The following is a 27,208-nucleotide window of genomic DNA, read 5'->3' as shown; positions in this document are numbered from 1 at the left end:
CCCCAACCTCCCCTGTCCCAGCACCCAGCAGCATTGGGATCAGACCAGCCGGCTCCCTGCTCCACCAGTCAGGCGTTTGCATCCTGCAGGGCCTTCCTGTCCTCCTCCAGCAACCCCAGCCTCGCCTCCAAGGCCACTCAGCCTGCACATGTGTGCTCTGCTGTGACAGAGGGATCTCAGCACATCCCTGCCATCCACCTTCCTCGGAGAGGAGCTGAACCCAGTGAGCAGACTACGCAGCTTGACGCGCATGGGAAAACCCTGGCAACATTACAGATGACCAAGGCGCTGCAGAGCACATCCACACCAGCACCTTTGCCAGACTTCCCAAAACCACTCCTAACACACCCAAACAACTCCTGGGGAAAAACAGCTTTATGAAAATCAAAGGCTCTCCTGAAGGTTCAAGACATTCCCATGTCTTTTCCAGGGAATCAAAGCAGAGGGTCTTGTGCCTCTGAAAGCCAGCAGCTGTAATTTGTAGTGCTGCCTTCAGTACAAGTGCTTTCTTCATCCTCCTTTCTCCTTACTTAGCTGATAACTGTGACTGTGGCTGACCATCCTTTACCTGGATTGACTCCCAGCCTCAGGTGCTGCAGTTTGGCTTGGAAGTCAAGCCAATGCTGGAAGGGCTGACTGGGGAGACTCAGCAACAAGCTTTGGGAGAGGTCATGGAAGAAGCAGAGCTGACCCACCTGCAGGCACGCCTGTCTGTAGAGAAGGAATGCCCAGCGCCAAGTTTGCTGAGATGCTCTGCTGTAACCAGCAGGTGAAGCAACCCCAAGAAGAGGAGGAACAAGTCACGTAACTTCATGAGGTCAGAGCACTGTCCGAAACTGTAGGCAGAGCTTTGATATGGACCTTCTCTACATGCCTCAGTCTGTAGTGGTATATCACAGTTTTTCACAGAATAAAACAGCAGCAAAAGAAAATGTTTGCCTCACAGCTCTTTGCTGGAAACCCTTGCAGTCTATATTCATTTCATCTGCTTCTGTAGGAGAGGGAGGCCAAGCAATGAACCTAGCCAGAGCTGAGGGGCAGATAAACATCCTTCCTGTAAGATCTCAGCCAGAAGAGCCTGGTTTTGTCATCCCTTGGAAAGCCTTTTGCAGTGGCAGCACAGTTCAGATGAACAGGAGAGAGGAGGAGCAACACAGACTTGCAGGATGAACTTGCTCTCACTATTTCCTTTATTGTCAGCAGCCTGTGAGCAGGGCACTGTGCCTCCAGGCCCCTGCACCGATGACTGAGCCCATGTGAGCAATGAGTCCAACAAAGAGACAGCCTCCAGCTCAGGAACGCAATAAGTTATGTGCTCTGCCTTGTAGTGCTGGAGTCTTCTCATGATTTTCAAAGGAGAAAACTTGTTCGTGGTTTATCCTCTGTCCTCACCTGCCTGGCCTGCCAGGATCCCTGTGCTGAAGCTGGCCATCACTGCTCACAGCCTGACTCTGTGGCACCAGGACTGCCGCCAAGCTTCCCTCTCCCCAAGCCTGTGTGTCATGGTTTAACCCCAGCTGGCAGCTAGGGCCACATAGCCACTCGCACAGTACTCCCCCTTCCCCCAGAAGAGCGGGGAGAAAAGGAAGAAAAGAAGAGGTAAGGGAAAGGGAAGAAACCTCGTGAGTTCAGATAAAGACGGTTTAATAGAACAATAACAGGAAAGGAAAATAACAATAATAAAGACACAAGTCACTCTCACCACCTGGTGAATTGGTACCTTCCCGAGCAGTGATCACCAATTCTGCCCCCCTGGCCAACCTCCATTTATATACTGAGCGTGATGTCTATAGTACAGAATTTTCCATTGGCCGTTCCGTTGTTCTCTCTTATATGGTAAGCTGAAAAGAGTCCTTGAGAAGTATAAACATCACCTAGCAACAACTAAAACAGTATGCATTATTGACACTCCTTTCACAGCAATCACTAGAAAGAAAATTAACTCTTTCTCAGCTGAAACCAGGACAGTGTGATACAAAAAGCATCCATAGGTACCTGTCCACCACTGCCTTCCATGACCAAAGTAAGAAAGGATGATTTTTCAGTAGGATTTTCTAGGCTCCAGGGTATATATTTGGTAGTAAGACATGCTTGTTTCTGCCACCTGGTTGTTTCTGCCACCTGGTTAAATGGCTCTGGGACAAAGCAACCCAGGCATTTCCAAGGGTTCACTTGTAGCCTAATTTTGAAATGTGATTAAGGGCTGAGGAGCGCAGAAAGCAGCTGGACTGCAAAGCCCCAGGATCTTGTCTGACTACATTTTCAGGCTTAAAGTGGGAAAATGCAGCACCAGGTCTCCTGCCTGCAGGAACCCATAATGTAGGTGAATTTGCGATCCTTGCAGGACCATCCATCCCTGCAGTCTGGTCTGCCATGAGTCAGTTTCAAAATAGGGCTTCCCGGCTCTGAGAGAGGAAAAGTGGTTTCCAGCCTTGTTGTGAGCAGTGGACAACCCTGTGCTGGAAGCACAGTGCAAAGACATATGGGATGAAAAGCTCAAAGCATGGGAACAGAGGTTTAGCAATGGCTCCTGTTCACAAGATAAGGAAAGATATTAAAAGCAAGGGGGACCCTTCATACAGCTAAGGCTGTGTGCAGTTGGGGCAATGAAGGACCACAAACTCTTCCAGGTGAAGTGTAGAGACTGTTGTCCACAACAACAGGAGGAAAACCTTGCAACAGCAGAGTGCAGGGGGTACGAAGGACACAGTGTAGACACAGCATAGCAAATACCTATTGGGCAGTGGGTGGCAAACAGGAGGGGAATATTAATTTCAAATAAAACCCCTCATGCTTGCAACCACCAAATGCCTGTCTGTGGTGCACAAGAAGTCTGTCTTGCTTCCAGGCATGCATCAGGGCTCTGCCTCAGCTATCAAAGGCCCTCCGTGCCCCAGCCTGGGCTCAGCAGCAGGGTCCCAGGCCCGAGGTTGGCCGGTGCTCTCAGGGCTTCTGTGAGTATTGCTGCCTCCTGGTGAGCCCTCCCGACAGGTGTGAAATGAAAGCTCCTGCAGAGTCCCAGGCTCTCAGGGGCTAGCAATCCCCTGTGTGTCTCACCAAAACCAGAGGAGCACTGGCCTTACAGAGCGAAAGGCAAAGCTGTTGGGGCTTTGTTGGGCTGTCTCCCATGTCAGTTGAGGGGGCATCTGCAGCTCAGCGTGCTGGTGCTGGGGATTTGCTCGAGGGCCACCATCCAGCTCCTAGCCCTTCTGCTCCCAGAGACCTCAATAGGGCTCTGTAGCGCCCACATGCTCCAGCCCTGCCTACAGGGAAAAGCCCAATTTCTGTAGAGCAGGGGACAGGAAGAAATGTACCCTATGTGGGCAGAGGCTCAAGGCTGGCTCTGTCTGTCTCCAACAGCCTTTTGCACATTCCCTGCGCTTGCTGAGCTGCCTGTCTCTGCTGTCCACCTCCCTGGGCAACTCATCAACTGTGTGCCCGCCCCAAGCCCAGGAGCCTGTATTTGCAGCTCCTCTAATACATGGAGGACCTTTCCCGTCTCTCACCAGCAGGCAGTATCTCAAGACTCTCATCTTTAGGATCAGAGGCATATGCGCCTGGAGCACAGAGTGAAATCATCATGTGTTGTGGCCCTAAACCTGGAAGGAAAATAATGCTCCAGGGCTGTGTTTTTCTCTCTCACTGTGGCTTGGCGGTACCTAACCCTGGGTCAGGATGGTGACAAGGCTGTTCTCTTTCTGCCACTGGGAGCAATTGCAGCTGCCTTTTCCTTTTCTTCTCTGCCTTGAGCACTGATCCCCTCTGGGAGAGCTCTGGGGCCCAAATTAAGATAGGGCCTCCCCAGCTGCCCTCTCCTATTGCAGCCCAAGACCTCTTAGAAGACTAGGAGACAGTTGACGAATAATTGCATGTAATTGAGAAACCAGTAAATCACTTTGCTTCTGGCGGGTTTTAAGCCACATGAGTTGAACACAGTTCCCCTGTGACAGTGGAGGAATCAGAATTAGGGAGCAGCTCTGGGGAGGGAGCAGTTCAATTCGCATCATTTCATGGTGCAGTGTTAGAGGCTGTGGTTACTCCAGGGAGAACACGTGCCCTGGCCTGTAAGCATGTTTGTACTTGTCTTATGGGACACCTTACCCTGTCACTACATAGTGCTACACTTGGTAAAGGAAGCCCTTGAAGATTTGTGTTTGTGGCCAGATACGGGCCTGTTTCTAGCATTCCCAAGCTGTAAACACTCAAGGACCAGGTCTGACATCTTCATGCACAAATAAGCCTTCACATTTCACAGTGGTTGTCTCCGAAAGGTGCATTGCCCCAGGCTGCTCATTAAATTCTTGGTCTTCTGTCCATGAATATTGAGTTCCTGAAAAAGGAACATATGAGGAAGCCCAGATCAAAACGTGTGACATTAGTTAACTGGGAGTAGCTGGCAGCATAGCTTTTTGACAACTCATTGCTCTGGCAAAATAATTTAAGTGTTGAAATAAGCCATGGATGCCTGCCCATTCCTCAGCCTCCATGGAAGCAAATGTGCTTCAGATTTACATCATCCACAGCATTCAGTAACTTAAAGGTCAATGATGATGTCGGGAATAAAGAGATTTGGCCTTGTCCAAAGCTGTAGTAAAAGTCCAATATACTTAATGAGTCTTGGCTGGATGCATGGAGCAGGTTGTCTCCCTTGGAGTAGCAAATGTGTGCTTGCAGCCCAGAAAGCCAATTGTAACCAGGGCTGCCTGAAAAGAAGCATGGCCAGCAGATCAAGGGCGGAGAATCTCCCCATCTGCTCTGCTTTCATGAGACCCCATCTGGAGTATTGCATACAGCTCTGGGGCCTCCACCACTAGAAGGACATGGACCTGTTGGAGCGAGTCCAGAGGGCCACGAAGATGATCAGAGGTCTGGAGAACCTATGAAGACAGGCTGAGAGAGGGGTTGTTCAGTCTGGAAAAGAAAAGGCTCTGGCAAGACCTTATTGTGGCCTGTCAACGTATAAAAGCGGGCTTATAAGAAAGATGGAGAGAGACTTGTTACCAGCACCTGTATTGACAGGACAAGGGCCAATGGTTTTAAACTTAAAATGGTATATTTAGATTAGATATACGGAAGAAATTTTTTACAGTGAGACTGGAGAGACACTGGAAGAGATTATCCAGAGCAGTTGTGGATACCCCATCACTGGAAGTCTTCAGGGCCAGGTTGTATGGGGCTTTGAGCAATCTGATCTAGCAAAAAATGGCCCTGCCTACAGGAATAAGGTAGGACTAGATGATCTTTGAAGGTCCCTTCCAACGCAACTAGGTTCAGGCTGTAGTAGCTCAGGCAGTAGTGCTAATCTCACCTAAGAAGAAAGGTGGAAACATTTCAGAGAACTGTCAGTCCTGAAATGTAAGGGGCAATGGTTTTAAGCTAAAAGAGGATAGGTTCAGATTAGATATAAAGAATAAATTTTTTATGATGTGGGTGGAGAGACACTGGAACAGGTTGCCCAGAGAATTTGTGGATGCCCCACATCCCTGAACCTCTTTAAAGGTCCCTTCCAACCCAAACCATTCTGTGATTCTGTCATTCTATGAACTGGAGAGCCTGCTACGTGTTGTAACTTTGTTTTAAATAGTCTTATGAACAAGCAAGGCTGCCCATCTGGTACACTTGCCTGCAGGCAGAGCGTATGTCCTCTGCTGTCCTGACTCTTGCACTTCATCAGCATTTTGAGTTTGGCTGCTGCTTGCATATATATAGAAGCAGTGACTAAAAACTAAACAGGGGCTGTAAAAGCAAGTGACTCAGCTTCAGAGGAGGCAATTAAACTGTAGGAATCAGTCAAAGTTCAATTTCCTATTTCTGACTTTTGAAAATTTTCATATGGAAAACCAACAGCCTTTCAGCTGCTCTGTCTGCCCTTCATTTGGCCTATTTATTTGTCTTTCACCTTGCAACTTACAGATTATCCAGACAGTTGTAACTGCTTAGAACTAAGAAGTGGTCCACATTACAGTGTCTTGTCAAGTAAAAGCCCAAGGGCAAGGGAAATAACAGGTGTCTCTGAAGAAGACTCAGTGGAGAAAGGGAAGCAAGTTTCTGAAGTTTCTGATCATAAGGTGGTTTAGAATCAACAATAATCCTCACAGTTTTCACATCAAAAATATGCAAAGGAAGTAGAACCCAAACGTACAATAAGTAAAAAAGCCTGGGGCTGAGCCCGCAGGAAGCAATTAATGCTTCCCAGTTTTAGTGAGGCGACCTTTTGGATTTGTTTTACAAAGTAACCTGAGAGGATCAACAGTGATCATAAAGTCAATGGGTATTTCCTTCAACTTTTGTTTGTGTTTTATGGCAACTTTCTGTGTGGTTTACAAAACTGGTGATATTGTAATTGACCTACTGGATAAAACTAGATAAAACTTAATACATTGCATTTATTTTGAGAAATACGCATTGCCCATGTCTTTGTGCCAAGGTCTTCCTTTTCTAGGAAAGTTTAGTAGTAAGGAAGCATGTGATTCCCTGGAAACACATCTCTCTTGTTGCGCCTTCACCAAGAGTTGGCAATGCCCTGCACAGGGTCGGCACTGACAGCTGCTCCTGAAGTCTAGCTGCGGAGAGTCTCGGCACAGCCAGTTTCTAAGCTCGTGTCAGTGCCACTGAGTGTTTATTGCTGTACAAAGCTGTGCTCAGACCAAATACAACTTACAGTACACCTATACCTACAATTCTTCAGTGCTGACTGCCTGTTCTATAATCCCTTTACGGAACTGGTCCTAAATTACCATCCCTGCATCCTGCTCAGCCTTGAATGTCAAGTGAGTGTTGGAGAGCACAGCCTAGGGCAGTGGAACGCTCTGCCTGCCAGAAGAGACTTTTACTGTGTCCTCGCTACTAGCTCAGCCTGCTCTAGAGAGCAAGGAACAGCCCCTGTCAAGAGACAGAAGATGGCTGCTGGGTTTGGCACCAAGAGCTGCTGCCGGGCTCCAAATCAAGACCTGGGTCCCAATGCTAGGCCCACGGGTGATCCTGCATGCCTCAGGCATGCATCAGGAACCTGGGGAGAAGCAGAGTGGGATGAGGTTCAATGGGCAGGCAGGCAGAAAGCACTGAGAGCAGGCCAGACCCCACCGCTCTGGGGCTGCGGTCAGCGGTCTGTCCTGGGAAGAGAACTCATATGCAAGACACAGGCTCTTTCTGGAGACCACACGATGCATGAGTGCAGCCACCTTCAAGGGGTCTCATGGGGCCTTTCCACACTTGTCAGGCTCAGGGAAAAATCGTATTTGCTCTCATGCAATCTGCTACAGCAGTCTGAGACAAACTGAAGACTTCTTTTTGAAGGGTTTTTCTCCCCCTTTATTTCCACCTGGGTGTTTTTTTTCAGTGTAGTACCCCCTAGCTGTCTCAGTTTCCTTCTCAGTTTTGTGGCAAAGATCAAGATAACCCCAATCAGCTACCAAATGACAGAAGAATTCAACCTGAATCGCTTTTGTGAATTCTACAACTTTTCATCTGTCAAATCTAGGTAGTCTGCCAAACATATTTTTTGAGTGCAGAAATTTGTTTAGAAAGCACAATAGAACAATCAAATAGTCAACTACACCCCCCTGCCCTCTCCCTCCCAAATTTGAAGGATTCTCTTGAAAGCTGTTGAACCAAATGAAAACGGTTTTCTGAATTGAAGTATCTCTAAGTTGTTGCACATTTGGAAACCTTTCCTACATTTCCTACTGCAGTGCTTTCTCTTCCTGGACTCCACAGGGCACCGCTTCACAGGGTTGTGACAGTCGTGGTCTGGGTTATGCCCACTCAGGTCTTGGGGACTTCCACGGTCTTGGGGGATCCAACTGCCTTTTTGGGCAACTCCACTGCTTAATGATCCTCAGAGTCATTCTCCCTGCCCCTTATCTCCACCCTGAACCTCTCTAGTTTCAGCTGATGCCACTGTCTCTCACCCTTTGTCCAGGCACTGCTGGGAAGACTCTGTCCCCATCCCCTTGGTCTCTTCCCCACAAGCATCAGGACATGTTGTTAGGCGCCCCAAAGCCTCTTCTGCTCCATGCTGAAGCACTTCCCCCTCCTCAAAGGACAAGTGCTCCAGCCCCACCATCTCAGTGGCTTCCCCTGACCACCTCTGGTTTATTGATGTCTGTCCTGTGTGAGACCCCGAAGAGGACATAGAGCCTAGATGAGGCCTGATGGGTGCTAAGTAGAGGGGATCACCCCTGCCTGCCCTGTCTAGGGGAGAAAGATAGGAGAAAGCCCTGAGAACAAGCCAAATGCTGCCTTTGACCCCCCATAGGAGGTCACACCAGTGAGCAGAGCAGCATAGTATAGTATAGTATAGTATAGTATAGTATAGTATAGTATAGAATAGAATAGTTCAGTAGGAAGAGACCAACAATGTTCTAGTCCAACTGCGTGACCACTTCAGGGCTGACCAAAAGTTAAAGCACGTTATTAACAGCATTGTCCAAATGCCTCTTAAACACTGACAGGCATGGGGCATTGACCACATCTCTAGGAAGCCTGTTCCAGTATTTGTCCACCTTCTCGGTGAAGTGTTTCCTAATGTTAAGTCTGAACCTCACCTGATGCAGTTTTGAACCATTCCCATGCATCTTGTCGCTGGATCCCAGGGAGAAGAAATCAGCAACCTCCCTCTCCGCTTCCCCTCCTCAGTGAGCTGTAGAGAGTAATGAGGTTGCCCCTACACCTCCACCTGACTGAGTACGTGAGGTTTGGAGTCTCGTGCAATGCTGTTGTTGGTGCTGCCAGGGAGTTGTTGAGTATGGCTCTCAGAGCTTGACCCCAGAGCCATCCGAGGATTTTCCCTGGTCCTGCCTGGTTCAGGGCACCCAGGAGGTGCACTCACAGCAGCAGAGGTGAGTTGTGCAGGGAAACCTCACCCTGGAGAGCTGGCAGGGTTTCCCTCTTGAGGGACACGGACATTTCTTCCACCCCAGGGCCAGCCAACAATTGTGGCCTCTCTTCCTTTTCTAACCTAATTTCTAACATGGAGAGCATGGCCACAGAGCTGGAGAACTGCTGTCCAGTATGCCTGGACAGCTGGGAGGAGGCCAGTTACATGGTGCCATGCCACCACCAATTCTGTTACACCTGCATCCTGTGGTGGGCTGAGAGCAAGCCCAAGTGCCCTCTCTGCGAAAGGAGGGTGAGATCCATCTTGCAGTCGGTATGGGCAGATGATGACTTTGAGGAGCATGTCATCTCACCACCTGTGGCACTGCCAGTTGTCATCCACATGACAGAGTGGACACCCAGCCGCCCACAGCCTCCATCACCCTGCAGCATCCCAGCCCGCAGCTGCGGGGTTGCTGCCCTGGGCTCCAGTGGGTGGCTTCCATGCCTACATCTGGGCATCCCTCTTCTGTGTCTACCCTGCCGTCTTCCAGCCCCTGGTGCCCTGGCTGCATCAGGAACTGGGGCAGCTCTTAGAGGATGCCCAGGAAGCAGCAGCAGTGCAGACCCTCATCACATCCAGCCTGCGATACTTTGGCCTTCTGATGCAGCAGCTGCAGGCCTCCCTGGGCAGGCACATGAGGAGCTTTGTCCACCAGCAGATTGACGCCATTGTGCACTAATGCACCAGAGAGACCAAACATCGTATGGGCCTGGGGGCCAGCCATGCTGCCGGGGGGCAGGTGGACAGCCCTGCAACTGCACCCCACCCCGCTGCCTCCCGAGGACATCTCCTACCCACAGCCCAGTCCTCTGTGGGGGTCCTGGCAGCCCCCTCATCTTCCCCCATTCCCACCTGTGGGGAGCAAGAAGTAGCCCAGGAGGACACAGAGGAGGCTGTGCCAAGGTCCCTCCACGTGCAGCTGGGGCAGCAAACTCTCACCTGGAGTGCCCCAGCAAGCCCCGAAGGGGGGGACAGCAGCTCCAAGGACCCTTCCCAGCCTCCCATGAAGGCACCCCATCATCAGTGACGCTGGCAGCGTGCCTCAGGGACTGGCTAAACCAGGGCCAGGCTGCTGCTGGGGCAACACAGTAGCCCCCTGTGGTCCTGCCCGCCACCACCACCCCTTCCCCAAATCTATTTAGCATTTAATAAAAGAAAATGGAAGTGTGAAAGCTGCAGAAAAAGTCTCAGTATTAGTAACAATGCCAGGGGTGTTGCTATCTCCACCTGTGCTGCTTTTCCCCCCTTTTCCTGGTGCCATGGCCACCATTTCCTCCCATGTCTGCTGGGCCCTACAACCGCTGAGGTCAGCGTGGTGATAGAGGGGATGTGGCAATGCAGCCCCTGGCCAGGAGGGATGGGATTTTGACGCTGACAGGTTCTTCTACATATACGAGGTACTATTTCAGGGTTCTCCCCAAAGGCAAGTGCTGACGAGCTCCAGCTCTGTATCTCTGCAACTGGTCCCAGGGCAGATGTTTCCAGCTGACAGCCCTCCAGGGCCAGCCTGTGCCCCATCACTTATCACCCCAGGCCTCTCCTCCTCCTCCCTGCACCCTCTGCCCCCATGTCCTGGGGCTCTTCTCTCCTACCAGCCTGCACTGCCCAGTGCAGCCTCACTACTGCAGCACCCAAATCCCTTCTGCACGGAGTCACAACTTGGTGCATCTCTCTGCATCAACCAAGGCAGGAGGTCCAAGAAACTCAATAGGGGGAAGTGCCAAGTCCTGCACCTGTTTTCAGTGAAAGAGAAGTGGGTGAGTGTGCAGAACAGGCAAAAGCGTAAAAAAAGATCCAAAGGATGAATGTAATGAAAAGTATTCAAGCCTTTGCCTTGTCTTGCCTTCGCCTGGCTGGTGAGTAAAATGGAGTGGGGAGGTAGAGAAGCCAGTGTCTGTGCAAAATTCCACAGTGCATAGCCAGCAGCAGTGAACAGCTGGGGAAGAGGGCACTCAGGGCAGTTCCCTGCCTGTGGTAGAAGTGATTACAGGAACAAGTGCGTCAAAAAGGACAGGAGGCTGGCTAGTTTCATCTTCTCCGGCTTCTGCACTATTGAATCTCTCCTGCCACCTCTGCCAGGAGAAAGGGCAGGTGTATGGCAGAGGGACCGTGCCACAGGTGCTTGCTGCAAGTTACACAGGCTGCTGAGAGAGAGCAGAGGGACACAAACTCATTTTGCTGCGAAACAGCTCTAGAGGCACCCGAGTGCAAGCACTGGAAGTGCTGCAGACGTGCGGTCTCGAGTTAGGTACAATCTGTGGGGATGTGGTGAGCATCTCCCGGGCAGCATGCTCCCCCTCCTTGCCATACACACACAGCTGTGTGCGGGGATTGCTAGCATTTGCTCCTGACCGAGAAAAGGCTCAGAGTGCCTGGGAATCTGAGTCCCAAGCAAAGTAACCAGCCCCTTTGTGTTTGGATTTACTGACCCAGCACTGAGCCGATTTGGCTCCTGGGGGCTCGAGAAGCACATGAGCAAATGAACTTCTCTCTCCTGGTGGGAAGCTGGTTTGATGCCTTATTACTGTAATTGCCAAATCCATCAGTCATCGCAGGCTGTCTCCAAGACTCCATCCTCTTTCACCCTCTGCTCAGGAAGCCAGATAGCCAGCTTATTTTGACAATGCTCACAGAAAGGTACTTGGGATTTGTTTATTCTGGACTATGTCTCTGGGCATACTTGTTCCTGTCTTTCTTTAAAGGTAAGCTTGTCTGTCGTTGTCCAGTTTTTTGTTTGTTTGTTTTTCTTTTATTTTTTCTAAACATTAGTCACGTCCTACCCCAATTGTATTTTCAGAAGGACTTCTATCTGCTTGTAATTTAAACTTTGTTAGAGTCCACTGCTGGTCCCAATGAGTTTTGTAATCAGTTTGAATAAGTTTATGGATTTTCCAGTTCTGTACAACTTCTTTTAAGAAAGGAAAAGGTGTGGGATTTTTTTTTTTTAAACGAGTCATTTTCACTTTTAGAAATTAATTGATATGATTGTGTTTAAAAAAGGAGTATGTTCTTGCTTTCCTGTAAAAACTAACCTATCCATGTTTTTTTGGGAATGGGAAATTATAACTCCAGGCTGGACAGGATGGCTGTGAGAACCCTGTCGGTGTGAGGGTGAAATGTTGTTGTTCAACAAAGAAAAATGACCAGAAGAAAATTCTCAACTATTTACTTTCTATGCATCATATATATATATATTTGTAGCTGCATAAATGCATAAATTTACTATTTCTGGTTTGTTTTTCTCTTCTAACTTTTAGTATGTTTAAAAAGAATCCTTCCAGGCCATGATGGGTGTAAGTTGGAAACATTTATAAAAAATAATAATGGGTTCCTGTAGTCTAGAGTGTCACCTGTGACCAAGTTAACTTGTGAAGTTTTAGCATGTTACAAACAAAAGTAGGAACTGAGTGATTCTTCCAAAACATGGAGGATTGCAAGGCTAACAATAAAGCATTTTTAAATGAGAAAGGATGTTGAAATAGCCACAGTCCTGGCAGATGTTCAGGATTCTACACAAGATGTGCTTTTATTGCTTCCTAACAGCTGAAACATACATGCCTGCAACAACTATAAATTCTAAAACTGGGTATTCCAGGTGTGAGGGACCGTGTCATGTTACTCATGATTTATACATAGGGAGAGAAAGGAGGATTGTTTTTTTAAAGCAGAGAAAGTGGTCTGTATATTTCAGAAGTGCAGGGGCATGGGAAACTTACATATATGCAGTGTTGCACTCTGTGCATATATTCATGCCACACAGGTAATTCCTCATTAGTTTATCAGAATCTGCAAAATATCCAGGTATTTCATTATTACAGCTCCACATTTCAGCTGCCTAATGTAGCAATGGTATTGTAGCTGGGTATTGGGTTTCCCCACCTTGCTAAATTAAGAATCTTGCTTTCTTTGTAAGACATTTCTGTGCTACTTCACTGAACTAACAGGCAAGTGATGGCAGCTGGTTGTGATATAACTCACTTTGTGTGCAGTCCCATTTTGAGCAGTTGTGTTTCACGTAAATACTGCCTTTTAAATACTGAGTAATCACTGATTTATCAACGGGGATGCTTAGCTTCTCTAAGCAGCACATGAAGACACAAACTGCTTTTATAAATAATTCAGAGGATTTTTTATTAGGTGCTTTTACCAGCAGTTTACAAGTATACGCTTTTACAGATAACTGCTAAAGCAGAATAAGATTAACCTCTGATTAAGGTGATCTGTATTTCACCTCTGCTTTGTGGATAGTTTTTTTTTTCTTTTTAAAGAAAATGGGGAGGAAAAAAATAATAAGAAAAGCCCCGCGAATTGTGCAGTTGGCGCAGAAGGGAAAAAAAGTCGAGATGATCTTAGCATATTACTAGTAGTAGAGTCTTTTAACAGTAAGCTCCAAATGAACTCCCCCAGGATTCCTCAGTGCACCCACATGGAAGTCACAGCAAGTCCGTCATAGCTAACATCACTCTCACATAGTGTTGAGTTGTTTCAACAGAATTCATAAAATTTCTCAACTACTGAAAAACTCCTGCAGGGCTGTTTGAGAGGAAAGTTGTGACAAGGACTAGGTAAAAACCAAAACAAAACATGAAGAATTTGGTAATTTTTTCCACTCCTTTCCACAAATTTTTGCTTCCACTTGACTTTTCTTGCACTATTGCAATGAGCCCTGGTAGACATATCATTCATGTTAGGTCATTGCGTCCCCCCTTCCTGAAGAGCCTGGAGCTAGTGATGCTTTCCTGGGACATGGGCCCCAAGGACAATCTGGAAACTGGTTCTCAGCCTTCCTGAATTCCAGATGAAATCTCTCAGAGCCAGACATCCCTTCCAGGCCAGGCGTAATCCTTGAAGGAGCACCCAGAGGATGGAAGGACCCTGTGAGTCCCAGCAGCTACGTAACAACCTCAAGTGGAGGGACTCGAGAACCCTGCTCCAGGGTAGAAAGGGAGGGATCAGACCCACTCCTGCTCCTTTCTCTGAGCATGGCAGAGTCTGAGAGCCAGGGTGCAGATGACCCTACAAGGGAGTTCTCCTCCTGAGCAGCCACATGGGCATCTAGCCCCTCTGAGGAGCGTTACCTTCATCTCAGTGCACGGGCACCTGCTGGGTTTGAACATCCAGGGAAGTTAAACACACATTTGGCTAGTCAACCTATGCATTCTAATTACTGTGCTTTTAAGTGTTTTTTTGTTGTTTTTTTTTTTTTGAAGTGAGGTGACTAAAGTGCCACACATACCACACGGAGCAGAGTCAGACCTCTTAGTTTCTTTTCTTAGTGCAGCCTGACACCACAGTCGTACTCTGGCCACAGGGCTTTGAAAAGCCCAACAAAGACAAAAGTAAACTGAGGACGGAGATGCTCCTCTGTGGTCTAGTGGGAATGTTAAGTGCTCAGCAGTATGGGACAAATCCTATGGCAGGGGATGCTAACCAGCTAAAAGATGTAAATTATAAAGTAGTAACTCAGCCTTTGCACCTGGTGATACAAAGCAGGTTTTCTTTGGCTCACTTACAACACAGAATTGAATTCCTGTGCTACACTCATTTCATGCTTTCTCACAGCTTTGCTGATTCAAATGAGCTTTAGTGATCACATCGGAACACAACTGGTGATCTCTAGGAGAAAATCCTCACAAAGATACTGTTATTGGTTCACTTCCATGCAAGCAGGTGCTGTTTCTGCAGCAGCAGTAGCATGGGCAAACAGTCTCAAAAGGCCAGATTCTGCTGCCAAGCTACAATTTCTCTCAAGTGAGGTAGTTAGACTGAGGTGACATGCGTTTAGAGATCTGTATAGCAGTAAGAACCAAGGTTGGCACTTAAATATGTATATATGGAGTCTAAACTTCATGCGTCAGCTGAGTAGGACAGTGAGCTGTGTTAATCAAACTGATTTACTCCAAAGAGGTAGTGTTGAATAGATTGAGAAGTCCTGCGCCTTAAGAGGGTACAATGTAATGTAACTGGTAATTTAAGTGGCTGGTGAAGGAGCTCCACCTTTAGATCTCATAAATGTTACTAGACTAGAACCAGCTGATAAAGTCAGATCATTTAGAATCTTTCATACTTTTAATTTGAGGCCTGAAAGTCGCATTCACCTCAGTTCCCCACATTCTCTATGTTGATGCTCTGCATTGTATCACCCCACTGAGTGATACACAAAGATAAAAATACAGCTGATGCAAGTTTAAAATAGAAAAGATATGAGGAAGACCTTTGCTTCTGGGTCTTTTCTTCCATATTGCCTAAAAAGATGCTGCACGTGCATCTTGCAGAGATGTAAAATTACTGCCAGATCCTTACCATTACTATAACATCTGGAAGCATGGACACCAGAGTCTGGTGACTCTGGGTGCTGAGCACATGCTAAAGCATCACATACGCATGGAGTCAAATGGGATTGAATGTACTTGTCATAGCACATGTCTGTTTATACCTGTCTCTCTGCTCTGTGATCAAGAACAGTAGTGCAGAAACACGTGTCAACACATTTAAGACAGGCAGGCAGAGTCCTAGGCAAATCTCTGCGATTATTTCCTGTGAGTTACTGTGTGCTACTGTAACATGCTTGCCTCTTGAGACTGACTTTTCAGTTCAATGAACTTCATGTGCGTCACTAATCTTCTGTGTGCTTTCACTGGCACAGCTCTAAGGCTGCTCTGCATTATCATAGGCACAGCTGCCACTGTGGAGCTGGACCAAGCTTGTAAGAAGTTGCCAGACTACAGGAAAGCTGGAGGTATTTCCATGCGCGTTTGCCGATAGTGATCTGAGATAAATCTTCCTGTGTTAACTCCCCTCAGATCTCACTAGAAAAAGTGGGAAGGTCCAAAACAGGCACCTGGGCCCTGACATCCCTAGCACCTATTGTAATATGCAGCCGTTGGGGTAGCGCTCTACATGTAGGGAGACATCCAGAAGCAGACACAGTGCTGAAGAAAGTAGCATCCATCAGGTTTTTGGGATGATGCCAGATGGTGCCTTGTGAGCTTTCAGCCTTTCTCCAGTATAGGGGGCCTTCTGATGGTATCAGAGCAGAAATTCCCATTCCAGGCACAGGATTCATGTCCTACAGATGGCTCCAGATCTTTTTTCTCCCTCTGCTTTGTTCTCCTAAGATACGTAGAGGACAACATGAGTTAGTGATGGCGGTAACATATTGGATGATTTTTTTCAGCAACTGTAAACTTTTACAAACAGCGAAAGAGGTATTTTATGTCTCTGTGGGAACAGTGGGAACAGTGAACAGAAGCATCCCTTCTCATACCTGCATGACAAAGTAACTCCAGAGTCTAAGAATGGGTTACATCAGTCACAAAACAGGTAATATTGCCATCTGAACATGATGGCTGTGATTTTCAAGGGAATGCATGTACCCAAATACCATTCAATTTCACTGTATGTCCTGAACAAATGGTTAGAGCAGAATTTCATTTGTATGTCACAAGCAAGGAGGGAGATACAAAGTCTCTCCGGCTCTATGTTGTGATTAAAGTAGATCAAAACCCTTTGCATCATTCCTGACATGGTTATTCGAGAATGCCTACTGCCTAGTTATCCTTCATAAGCTAATTAAGGAACAGAGCAAATCTGCCTCAGATAGGTAGGGCTAGCACTAGCAAACAGTAGCATTCATGGGAATGAGAAAGGTAGACAGGAGTTTATTGCTTTTTTTGGGACACACTCCTGAGCAAATATGGCTTGAAGAAAAAGTTTTGCTTATCAAGTATTTTCTGCATTGAACAAAGCAGCTGATAACAAGGCTGAGACTAAAACTAGATGATGTGTTTGGAAATAAGAGTCTTCCCAGTTGGGGTTTGCAATTAAGTCAGTAAATTTCAATGGAAAGAGAACTTGTAGTCAGTATGAGTACTTATGCATGTCAGGTGCAGGTGACTATGTCCTGCCTTGCTATCAATTGGCTTTGCTCAGTTGGAGAAGCTGAGGTTACCAGAGTGCTGAAACGGATGTCTGCAATCCTTATGACCTTCCTGAAACTGATAACTTCAGTACTTACTGCCTTCCAGAACACAGCAAAGAAAGTCACAGTACTCATTTCTGTACTTAATGCAACATAAATTTGGACAGAAGAAGGACCTACAGGGAAGGGGTAGACTTGAGGAGATCTCATTTCACACTGAGGACTCAAGTAGCCTAAAGCCAGTTTGCAGACTGGGCTGACAAGAGTGTACGCTGTGTTCCCTGGAGCTCAGCAGTAGCTACATGGTAAAGAATCTCTGGTCACTTAGATCTCTACTTTGCCAAGAGAGAAAATTAAATTATAAATTGAAAAACGTATGTCTGTGGCAGCTGAGGTGAGAGAGGATGTGATCTGTACAGATTCATAGACTGATAGATTAACTTGGCTGGAAGGGACCTCCAGAGGTTTCTAATCCAACCCCTCTTCTCAGACCAAGGACAGCTCTACAGCTCTATTGGGTTGCTTCGTGGGCAGTCAAGCTGGGAAGATCCCCAAGGATGGTGGTCTCCCCTATGGTGAGTACCCTTCAGAAAAAAAAATAAAGGCTCCCCTGACACTCTGACAATGCCCTGTGATGCAACTTCTATCTGATTAGTGCTGTCCCTGTGCACCACCCTGGATCCTTCATCGGAGTCCTTCCTCATGGCAGCTGAAGGCAGCCAAAAGAGCTCCCCCTTGCTCTCTCATCCCCAAGCTCACCAAAGACATGTCTCTCCACCTCTCATCAGACATGCTGTGCTCCAGCAGCCCGTTATCTCTGTGGCCTCCACTCTACTCACGCCAACGGGTCAGTGTATGCCTTGTGCTGCCCTGGGGAGGGTTTATTAGCACAGAGCTAACTATGTGTCATGCAGTGGGTCTAACTGGTGTTGAATATAGGCTGGCTGTAGAGGAGGCTGCTGCTTAGTGTTTTCATCACCCCTAAGTCAGTAGATTTGGGGGAAAAGAAACAAAAGTAGGAGGTCATATAATGATGCAGAAAATGCATTCCGTAATTCTTAGCCATCTTGTGCTGTTTTTGAAGAACTTCCTCATCTTGAGTCTGCAAAGTGGCAGAGCAGGTCGTGACCGAGTACAATCCCTTGAATGTTGTGTCATTTTAGAAAAGCCATCAGCAAGCTGATATTTGATATTCATTGTTTCCCAGTGACAGGACAAAGGGCAACGGGCACAAGTTAGAACATAGGAAATTCCATTCAAATACACGGAAAAAATTCTTTACAGTGAGGGTGACAGAGCACTGGAACAGGCTGCGCAGGGAGGTTGTGGAGTCCCCTTCTCTGGAGATTTTCAAGACCCGCCTGGATGCAGCCCTGAGGGATGTGCTCTAGGCAATCCTGCTCTAGCAGGGGAGTTGGACTAGATGATCTCTAGAGGTCCCTTCCAACTCTGAAGTTTCTGTGATTCTGTGATTCTGTGATCTAGCTTGAGCAGCTATAACAATAGAAAGAGGAGATAAAAAATAAAATAAATAGTTGTTTGATGGTTTGTAGTTGTCACTGTTTCAAGTGGCAAATGAGCAACAACTTTGAATTAGACCCATTCTTGTTCAGGCTTCACACACAGTTCATATAAGCCGATTGCACAGCTTCGAGAGCTCTATGCAAAAAACTTGGCTTTCTAATATGGCCAAACAGCTGTCCTTGCAGCATAATCTCTGCAGCAGTGTTTTGTTCAGGGTCTAAGCCTTCTAGTGTAGTCTCCAAAGATATTAGCGTCCCGCGTTTCCCCTTACTTTATAATTCAAATTTGTTGGATTGGTATCTCAGCTGAAGCACATCAGCACTTCTGCCATCATCAGAACTAATTACATGTTAACTGACAATGACAAAGAGAGGGCAGGATGATAGAAAAAGGATAGATTGAATGGAAACAGGTCTGTGGGTAGGGAAAGGAGACATCTTTCTTCATAGGAGTCCTCTTCCCTAGTGGGCCAATCATTTCCCCTTTGGGTCAAAATGCTCTATCACACTCAGGATGTCTGTATGCTGGGGAGCAGGAGAGGGCAGACCAGACAGCACGGGGTCACTTTCTGCTTTTCAGACTAGTTTTGGTCTCTCTCAGAGACCAAGCGTCCCGCATCTGCAGGCAGTGCTACTGTATGGCAAGAAGACAGTCAGACTCCACCTGGACATGTGGCGCACCAATCTTGTTTTAATTTTATTTTGTTTGCACTGCCATAATTCAGAAGCATTAGATTGAAGTTAGTAAAGCTTTAAATTGACAGTCTCAAGTTAAGACAAAATGATGCTCCACAGATCATCATTGTCTGGAAGTGCTTCATTTTCACTGTGCTTCATTTCTGCCCTTAGTCAGGACCAGTGACTCAGCCAATGCGAGTTTGGCTGGCAGGGTGCAGCAAGGAGAGCCACATATTTCATATCCCCACTGATCCCAACAAAACCAGGACTCAAGGCCTGGGAAAGACGACAACTGGCATTCTGAAAACAAACAGATCAAGGATAACCAATGCTCACTATTGCTGTTACCTTGTGACGTTCAGAGTTCAGAAAAAAACAGCTGTAGACTTCAGGATACAGACCATGCTTATCCATTTTTTGTGCACATAAGCAAATTTGGGTTGAATCAGTCAAAACAAAGCACTTACAAATTCGGGTGTTTCAGGTCAGATCTCCACAGACTTTCTTTGATTGGTCGCAAATTTAATTTGCTCACAGCCAGTCGTTTACCTCATCAAGACAGTATTAGAAACAGCTTTTGTCTTCATTGTGAAATAAATTCTGATTCCCTGCTGAGAATTTTCATGCCTCTATTTACAGCTCCCGTTGTCTTTGAAGGCCTGGACCACCAAAGCCTCAAACTTCTTTCCCTTAGAAAAAAATCCCTTGATAGCAGCCAATTCTGCTGCCAAAACCTCTAATCCCTTCATAGCAGCCAATTCTGCTGCCAAAACCTGCGAACTATCACCAGCCAGCTAGCAGCACAGAATCTTTCACACAGACAGGCAGCAAGTCTAGTCTGGCCTAGCAAAAGCTCAGTAGAGCTGCTTAAAACAGGGCTGGGTCTGATCCATAGCTGTTTTATGTAAGTTTTTCTTCCCAAGTGGGAAAATATTTCAGACTTGTGAAAACTTATCTTCATTTTTCCCAGTTCAGGTACTAAGCACTGAAAAGGACAAATAAGCAGCCATTCAAGACACAGTCAAAATTTCTGTCTGGATAGCCCACATCCCTTTAACAGGGCTCAAATAACATGTGTCACATCACCCAGTGCTTGAGTTTCTAATACTGGAAAGACAAGCTTGCCACTTTCCTTGCATTCCCAGATCCATGTTCACTTTGGACATTTGTGCTTTGCCTGTACCTTGCAGCCAGTGCAGCTCTCACTTTGCTTGTAGGCAACAGCTGAGGTTTGAGTGATGTGGGAAGGTAGGAGGAGCCATTATGAGCTGTACCTATTGCATCCTCGGTTACTTTGCTGCCTACCATTGCTATGCAAGTACATCTGGCAAGGCAAAAGTTCATTATTAAAGAAACTAGCCATCTCAGGGATCATAAACATTGCCACTGACCAGCACTGCAGAAGAAGAAGAAAGAATCACTGCAATATCTTTGGCAACACTGGGTGGTTTGTTTCCACAATATTACTGTCTGCAACATTTCTACTCCAACCTAGCCTCTACATTCACCAGAGAATTTAAACAATATCACTGCTGCTTCGGTAACAACACACTGAGGCAATGGTTTTGAGGCAAGATTCCACCTTCACCTCTGAAGTATGAAAAAAGGAACAAGCTTTCTTTGCCTAGTAAAGCCATGTCTGTGACTGAGGAATAACGCTTGGGAGAACTAAGTTTGTTTTTTACCTTTGCTCTCTTCATGTCTTGGGGACAAATGACTTATCTTTCTCTTCCTGGTTAACCTTCTGCTTAACCTGGTTAACATAAGAAGAGGTTAACCTCCTCTTCCGGGGTCCTGCTGACCCTGGTGTGGGCTTCTTTCTAATCAGTTTTTAATATTTTCAGGGTGGGAAGTAGAGTCTGAAGAACTGCGTTGCACAGTAAAGGTTTCATTGCAGTCTCTATCACTGCTATTATCTGCATTGGGTTTAAGGAAATAAAACTCTTCCTGCCTATCGTCTTCTCAGCCTTAAGCAGACATGCCTGTTTCCACTGAAATCATTATCACACCTGTCTGTTCAGCTGTGGCTTTCCCAGAGCTCAGCTCTCCGCATGTGCCTGGGTTGGTGCTGATGGAGAGGTGCAGATTCCCTGTGATGTTTTTCAGAGATGTCTGTGAATGCTGTGCAGATTGCCACGGCTATTTCATTGACAATACTTGATTAATGAAGTTCATAGTGCCTTCCAAAGAAGGGCTTTCCCTTGGTTTACTGGTTTTGGTGGTGAAACATGTAGAGGTGAAAGGATGTGACAAGCTGCTCTGCAAGCCTGTGGGAGTAGGGAGTCCAGAGGCTCACTCCAGTACAGTGATGACCATATCACTGGTATCTCACTTTTGTCATATGATTTTGTTTCTTTCCATTGGCTTCCATTACTGCTCCTCCCCACAAATCCCAGGATGGCTGGCAAGAGCCACCTTCAGACAGCCACAACTCTCTGTAACATCTAGTAAGGGGAGTCCCCCTCTTCACCACTGCTCCAATCCCTCCTCTTGTGCTCCCTTCACATCTAGAATTGTAGTAATTAGAGTTATATTGCATGGAGCTAATGCAATCTAGCATTACTCTAAAAATCCAGTATTTTTCCCTTTGTGCCTATAGCCAGTTATGTTTCTGACCCGGAGCAATGAGGCAGTTTAGATGATAACTATCATACATTTGAGAGGTATCCCACTGTTAATATCTTAATGTGTGTCTCCACCTTACACACATATCTCAGGCTTTGAAACATCTACACCAAGCCAGCAGGAACAAAAATATAATCCTATCCTTTCGTTATGTAATGGCCTATATTCTCTTCTTAGCATGTTGTCATATGCGTAAAGTCTTTGAGATGAAATGTTTCCTAGCATACCCTTTAATACCCATCTCTGCTGGGAGCTCTTTATCTGCTATGAAAAAAAGAGAAATGACCAGTATCAGGAAGATTAGGTCCTTTTTGCCTAGGAAAACATGGCATTTCTCGCATTCTAATGAGTTTTGTGTGTAAGATGCAGAAACAATTTGCATAGTGAGAGCCAAAGATTAGAGTCAAAGATTACCCAGAAGGGAAGTAGATTAAAAAGAGGTTTTAAATGAGAGAGGTATTCAAATACACAACATGCAAACACACACACAGGGACTCACACAGGGTTGAGGCAGCTGACGTGATTCCATTGTGTATTATGCAAGTACTCTTCCCTGAAGGTGTTATGGCATGCATTTTAAGTCAAAGGACATTGAAAGAAATAACGCATTTACAGCCACAGATAAAAGCAACAATGCTGTACATAAGAACAAAAGCAGATGGGACACATCTGCGTCTCTGGGGATTAAGTGGCATATGGCAGTGACATGCTATACATTCTTAGAAATCTGCATAATATACAAAATAAGGTGAGTGGCTTTTTTATAGCTACCAAGGCATTAGAACGTGCCACATTTTTGTAAGTGCTGTTGCCATTCCAATTCTTTATGCCACTAAAGCCTTGTAGCTCTGGGAGCAAAAGGCAGAGCAGGAGGATTGACCAGTCAAGACCAGACATGACAGCACAGCTCTTAGGAAAGGAGGGAGCGTCTGGCTTTCCTGGGGATGGCATATGGATAGTCTGGTAGTCTGGCCAGAGCTAGCCACAATTTTGACAGCCGTTCCTACCAGACAACGTTGAACAGCTTCCAGCCCCAACACTTCCCCACATCTGAACCAAAACCTACAGAAGAAACAAGGGGTATTATGGTGTCACTGTGGGGATGATGGGATGACACTCAAGCATGGAAGAGGCAATCCATGCCCAGAGGATCCCACCCGGACAGAGAAGGTGGAAAAGGTTTGTTGTCAGCCTGCAGCTGTATGCCTAGAGCGCTATGTCTCCTCAACAGGTCAAGTAAAATTGTAAAGGAACAAACCGTTGCAACCCGTGAAATTGTATACAGCATTATCTTTTTCTTTTTCTTTTTCTTTTTCTTTTTCATAGTTATTTATTTATTTTTCTCTTTCCTTTTTTTTTCCTATCCAGAGAATTGGGGTATTTGTTTTATACTTAGCTTTCCAGCCAGAGCAGATATCTGAGTTACGCCAAGATCGGCATCTCTTATGTCACCATAAACATGCAGGCCAATTGAGGCAGCTCTTCTTGTATCACTGGCAATAGGACATGAGGAATTCGGACTGAGCTTGAGCTTGGGTAGGCAGAGCTGCTGAGCTGGAGATGACATCAGCCAGTAGCAGCTTGATCTAATTTAATTGCAGTGTCTCAGAGAATTTAAACCCCTTTATAGATACCATGAAGGCTCACAGTCAGCATGAGACACCATCTGTGCAAGCCTCATCAGAGGTGTCTCTCTCCCTCTAGCTATGAATCCACACTTTGTCTAAATATATGGATGCAGTTATTAACTTGTTTCTAGGCTTGCTCTGAGGAGTTCTCTGCAAATTGTTTTTAGTATACATTTGTCCCATGTTTCAGTCCTAACCTGTTTGGGACATTGCAACATGTCTACATTTAATAAAGAGGATGATATCTCACGTGCAGACTATGTGTGTGGAAGGAAAGACTCAGAACCTCAGACTGCAAGCTAACGCAAGATGGCTTGCTTTATTTCCTGTTGAAATAATTCAAGGCAAGCATGTTGTAGTGGAACAAAGGAGGCAAAGGGCAGCTTTTTAGATACATTTCAGAAATAAGCTCATAGGGAAGCTTCCGTCTTCTGTTTTCTTGCTACAGGTTCTCCCTTCACATCATAGGACTTCCTGATCCAGCACAGAGGATACCAGACAGCACCACCCTACCTGGGGAGTTCCCTGGTTGCACAGTAATGCATTTAGAGGAACGCATATTTTCTTGTATCTCCTGTTAGAGAAGGTGGTAGCATTCTGCAATAGAGAAATAGCTCCTAAGCAGGTTACCTTGCTGTGCAATTCTCAGCAATTCCATCCTAGAAAGAAAGATGAAATTCAACTACAGCATGTATTCCCAAGAGATTGGTATCTCTTGGTTTATAGGTTTATAGCAGTTTATAGGTTGTGTTGATCAATCAGTGGAGTTCTTGCAGACTTCTTTGCACGTACAGAAGTATGGGAGGAGATTCAGAGAGGTATTTAAGAGTTGAATGCAGTCCACGAATGTCATGAAGAGTCCATGGAGCTCTTCACAAAACCACCAGGGTACTCATTGGCCTGTGGCCTCCAAACTTCAGGATCAGTTTAGGGAACCATTTCAGATTATTCAGAGTGTAAATCTTGAGCGACAATCTAGTCCTTGGTCTGGTAATTCCATGTCTCCTTTGTACTGAGGAGGCCAGAATGGAACCCAGCAGTCCAGGTATGTCTCACCAGTGCTGAGTAGAGAGGAAGGATCACCTGTCTTGACTTAGTGGTGAGGCTCCGCCTGATGCAGCTCAGGATGTTGGTGGCTTTTGCTGCAAGGCTGGGCTGCTGGCTTGTGGTCAGCTTGGTATCTATAAGGCCCCCCAGTGCTTTTCTGCCAACCTGCTCTCCAGCCAATGGACCCCCAGCCTATCCTGGTGCCTGGGGTTACTCCTCCTCAGGTTCAAGACTTTGCACTTCCTTTCATTGAACTTCATGCAGTTCCTGTTCAGCCATTTCTTCATTTTTTGTGATCCTTCTGAATGGCAGCAAAACCATGTGCTTTTGTCTCACTGCTCCCAGACTTGTACCATCTGAAAACTTGCTGAGGGTGCACTCTGTCCCATCATTCATTAAGGGTGTTAAAAGCATTGGATCCAGTATCCACACCTGGAGTACTCCACCACTGGCTGGCCTTCAGCTGGATTTTGTGCTGCTGACTACAAATCTCTGAGCCTGACAGTTCAATCACTCTTTAATCCACCTCACTGTTCACTTATCTAGCCTGTTAGGTATAGACAAATGTCTATGAGGATGTTCTCGGTGATGTCAAAAGTATTGCTGAACTTGAGCTAAACATCATACACTTCTCTTCCCTCAAATTTTAATGAGATTATATGTTTTCCTACTCCTTCAAATATAATTCAGAAATTAAGGAGACATTGTATGAGGCAGTGGGACATAAAAGTCTCGCTGTTCGTCAAAGATCCTTTATCTAGAAAGCATCATGCCCTTTGCCAGTTACTTGTACTTTCCTGTAACAAAGTAAGTAAGTCTGGCATTGCTTTTGGGAGACTGACCTGGCAACCTTAAATATTGACACCCATCTTCCAGCCTAGTTTAAAGGACAAAATAGTGCCACTGATTTTGGTTAGATTTCTGTGACTGAGGGGTAGGCAGTGGTAAAGCTTAGTGTACCCTTGCTCCTGAGAGATGCAGGCTTCCCCATCACTAGCAAACACTCCATTTAGCACAGAGAGATGTAGTGTCACAATGCATTAGCAAAGCATTAGAGGGGAAAAAAGCAGAAATCTCTCTGGAGTATGAAACATTAAATATTTGAAGATTACATTTTAAAGGAAAAGTCTATGAAAATACAAGTCTGCCTTGTCACCCACCTCAGTTTCTTCTCCAAAGTAGTTGTAGCAGAGAGATGTCAGTGTGATTAGACTACCCAGGTCTTCGTTGTACCAACAGCTGCCATGGCTATTTGCCAGGACACCCCAAAGGCTCCACTGCTTCTGAATCTATGTAATTTTGTAAACGAAACCATGCCCCACACAAATAGGTTGTCACTAATGTCAGCTCACCAGGCTGAGAATAGATCAGCTAAGGCTATGTTAAAAATTTCAGATACAAGAGGTCACAAAGTAATAGGATCACATTACAGAGGGGATAGTTGAACAAAGGATGGAAAACCAGGTGCAAAATTGCAGTATTGAGGTAGTTCAGCTTATTAAGTTTAACAGGGAAAGGGGCCTGGCTTCAGCATGGTTGGGGCATATACTACAAATACAACTTCCTGAAGCACACAGCAAAGGCTAATGCTCAGATCTCGCCAAGTCAGACCTCCCTTGGGCCAAGGAGGGGGGGAGCTGTTTTAATGCACCACGACAGCAATGGTACCAGGGCACCATAGCAGCCCAGCCAACTTCCAGAGAATGGTGAAGGGCACTTTTCCTTTGTAAAAGCTGAGGCAGACAGTTTAAAAGGAAGGTTAAAGGCAAATATTACATAAGTACTCAAGATGAGAGCAATAGTGCAGGCAGTCATTTCTTCCCTAAAGCACAGGAGCATGATGGGGGGCACGGGGAGGTGAATGAAAGGACAGCAAATTTGCTCAAAACACAGAGCCTCTGTCCATAGAACAATGTATAGTGTTTTGCAGTGGTTTCTTTTCCACAGAAGGATCTTACAAGAGAGTCAGGGTCTGCTGAGGCACTGGAAAGCAAGTACTAAGGCTATAACAGAGAACCTAAATCACTACCTCGCAGGGAAGCTTACTTAAGCAGGTAAAGGAGAGACACTGTGGCCAGAACTTGTCTTTGTTGATGGGCAAAACACAGCATCCAATACTGACATGTCAGCCAGGGCTATTGGAGCAGTGCCTACAGTATCTGCTCCTCTGGATCCTCATGATCATGTAATGTATTATGCAAGAGTAGAGAGGGCACATGAAGCCTAAGTGTTGGTGTAACTTACGAAAATAAACAAATGTACTTTTCCTCCTTGTTCACCAAGCACTGCCATACTGGGAAGTTAGAAAGTTCCCTTTAGTATTAGGAAAACTGAAGACAACACTAATTAAACAGACTTATAAACTGTTTATAAACTAAATTTATTATTTCCTTTAAAAGGCATGGCTGCTGTGTTAGAGAGCAGCTCGTTCCAGGATTACGAGGTTTGCTGAGCATAGTAAGAGTCTGGGGAAGGCAGAACTCTTTCTTATGGGTTTTTTTTGCATTGTCAAAAAGATATTCATCATAACCACTGTGAGAGGAGTCCTGATCTTCATGTCCAGAGCTCTGCCCAAGAGTTAAAAAAACTCATGCACAGAAACAAAGAAAGAGCTACAGTGGATAAAAAATACTTCAGTCCAAAGTAATAATAATTTAGAGTGCAGACTATCTGTCAGGGACTGGATTTCTACAGTTCAGGGAATACGCACTCATGCTGACAGGACTGGTTTGGCCTCAGGGAACCTGCATCCCATGACCTTCTGTTAGATGCAGTTCTTAGGTAGAGCTCAGGTTGACACTGGCGAGGTCACCAACACTGTTTGGGGGGACCCAAGCAACTCAAGCAGCTGGGAGGTGTGTTCCATCAAAATGTTTACCTTCCCGTGGGAAGACACCCAAGCCAT

General features: G+C 46.1%; 1 protein-coding gene across 1 annotated transcript in view; it reads left to right on the top strand.

Moving 5' to 3' along the window:
- The first annotated feature begins 11,483 nt into the window (after positions 1-11,483).
- The window catches only part of LOC128902607 (neuronal acetylcholine receptor subunit alpha-7-like), a 62,940-nt gene continuing 47,215 nt past the window's right edge, over positions 11,484-27,208 (top strand). The window contains exon 1 of the mRNA XM_054185895.1: positions 11,484-11,583. Coding sequence (XP_054041870.1) covers positions 11,505-11,583 — 79 coding nt within the window. The 5' untranslated portion in view covers positions 11,484-11,504. The remainder of the gene's footprint in view (positions 11,584-27,208) is intronic.

The sequence above is a fragment of the Rissa tridactyla genome, chromosome Z, assembly GCF_028500815.1.
Source record: "Rissa tridactyla isolate bRisTri1 chromosome Z, bRisTri1.patW.cur.20221130, whole genome shotgun sequence".
Lineage (NCBI taxonomy): Eukaryota > Metazoa > Chordata > Aves > Charadriiformes > Laridae > Rissa > Rissa tridactyla.
The sequence above is the reverse complement of the archived record's forward strand: the minus strand, read 5'-3'. Positions and strand labels throughout refer to the sequence as shown.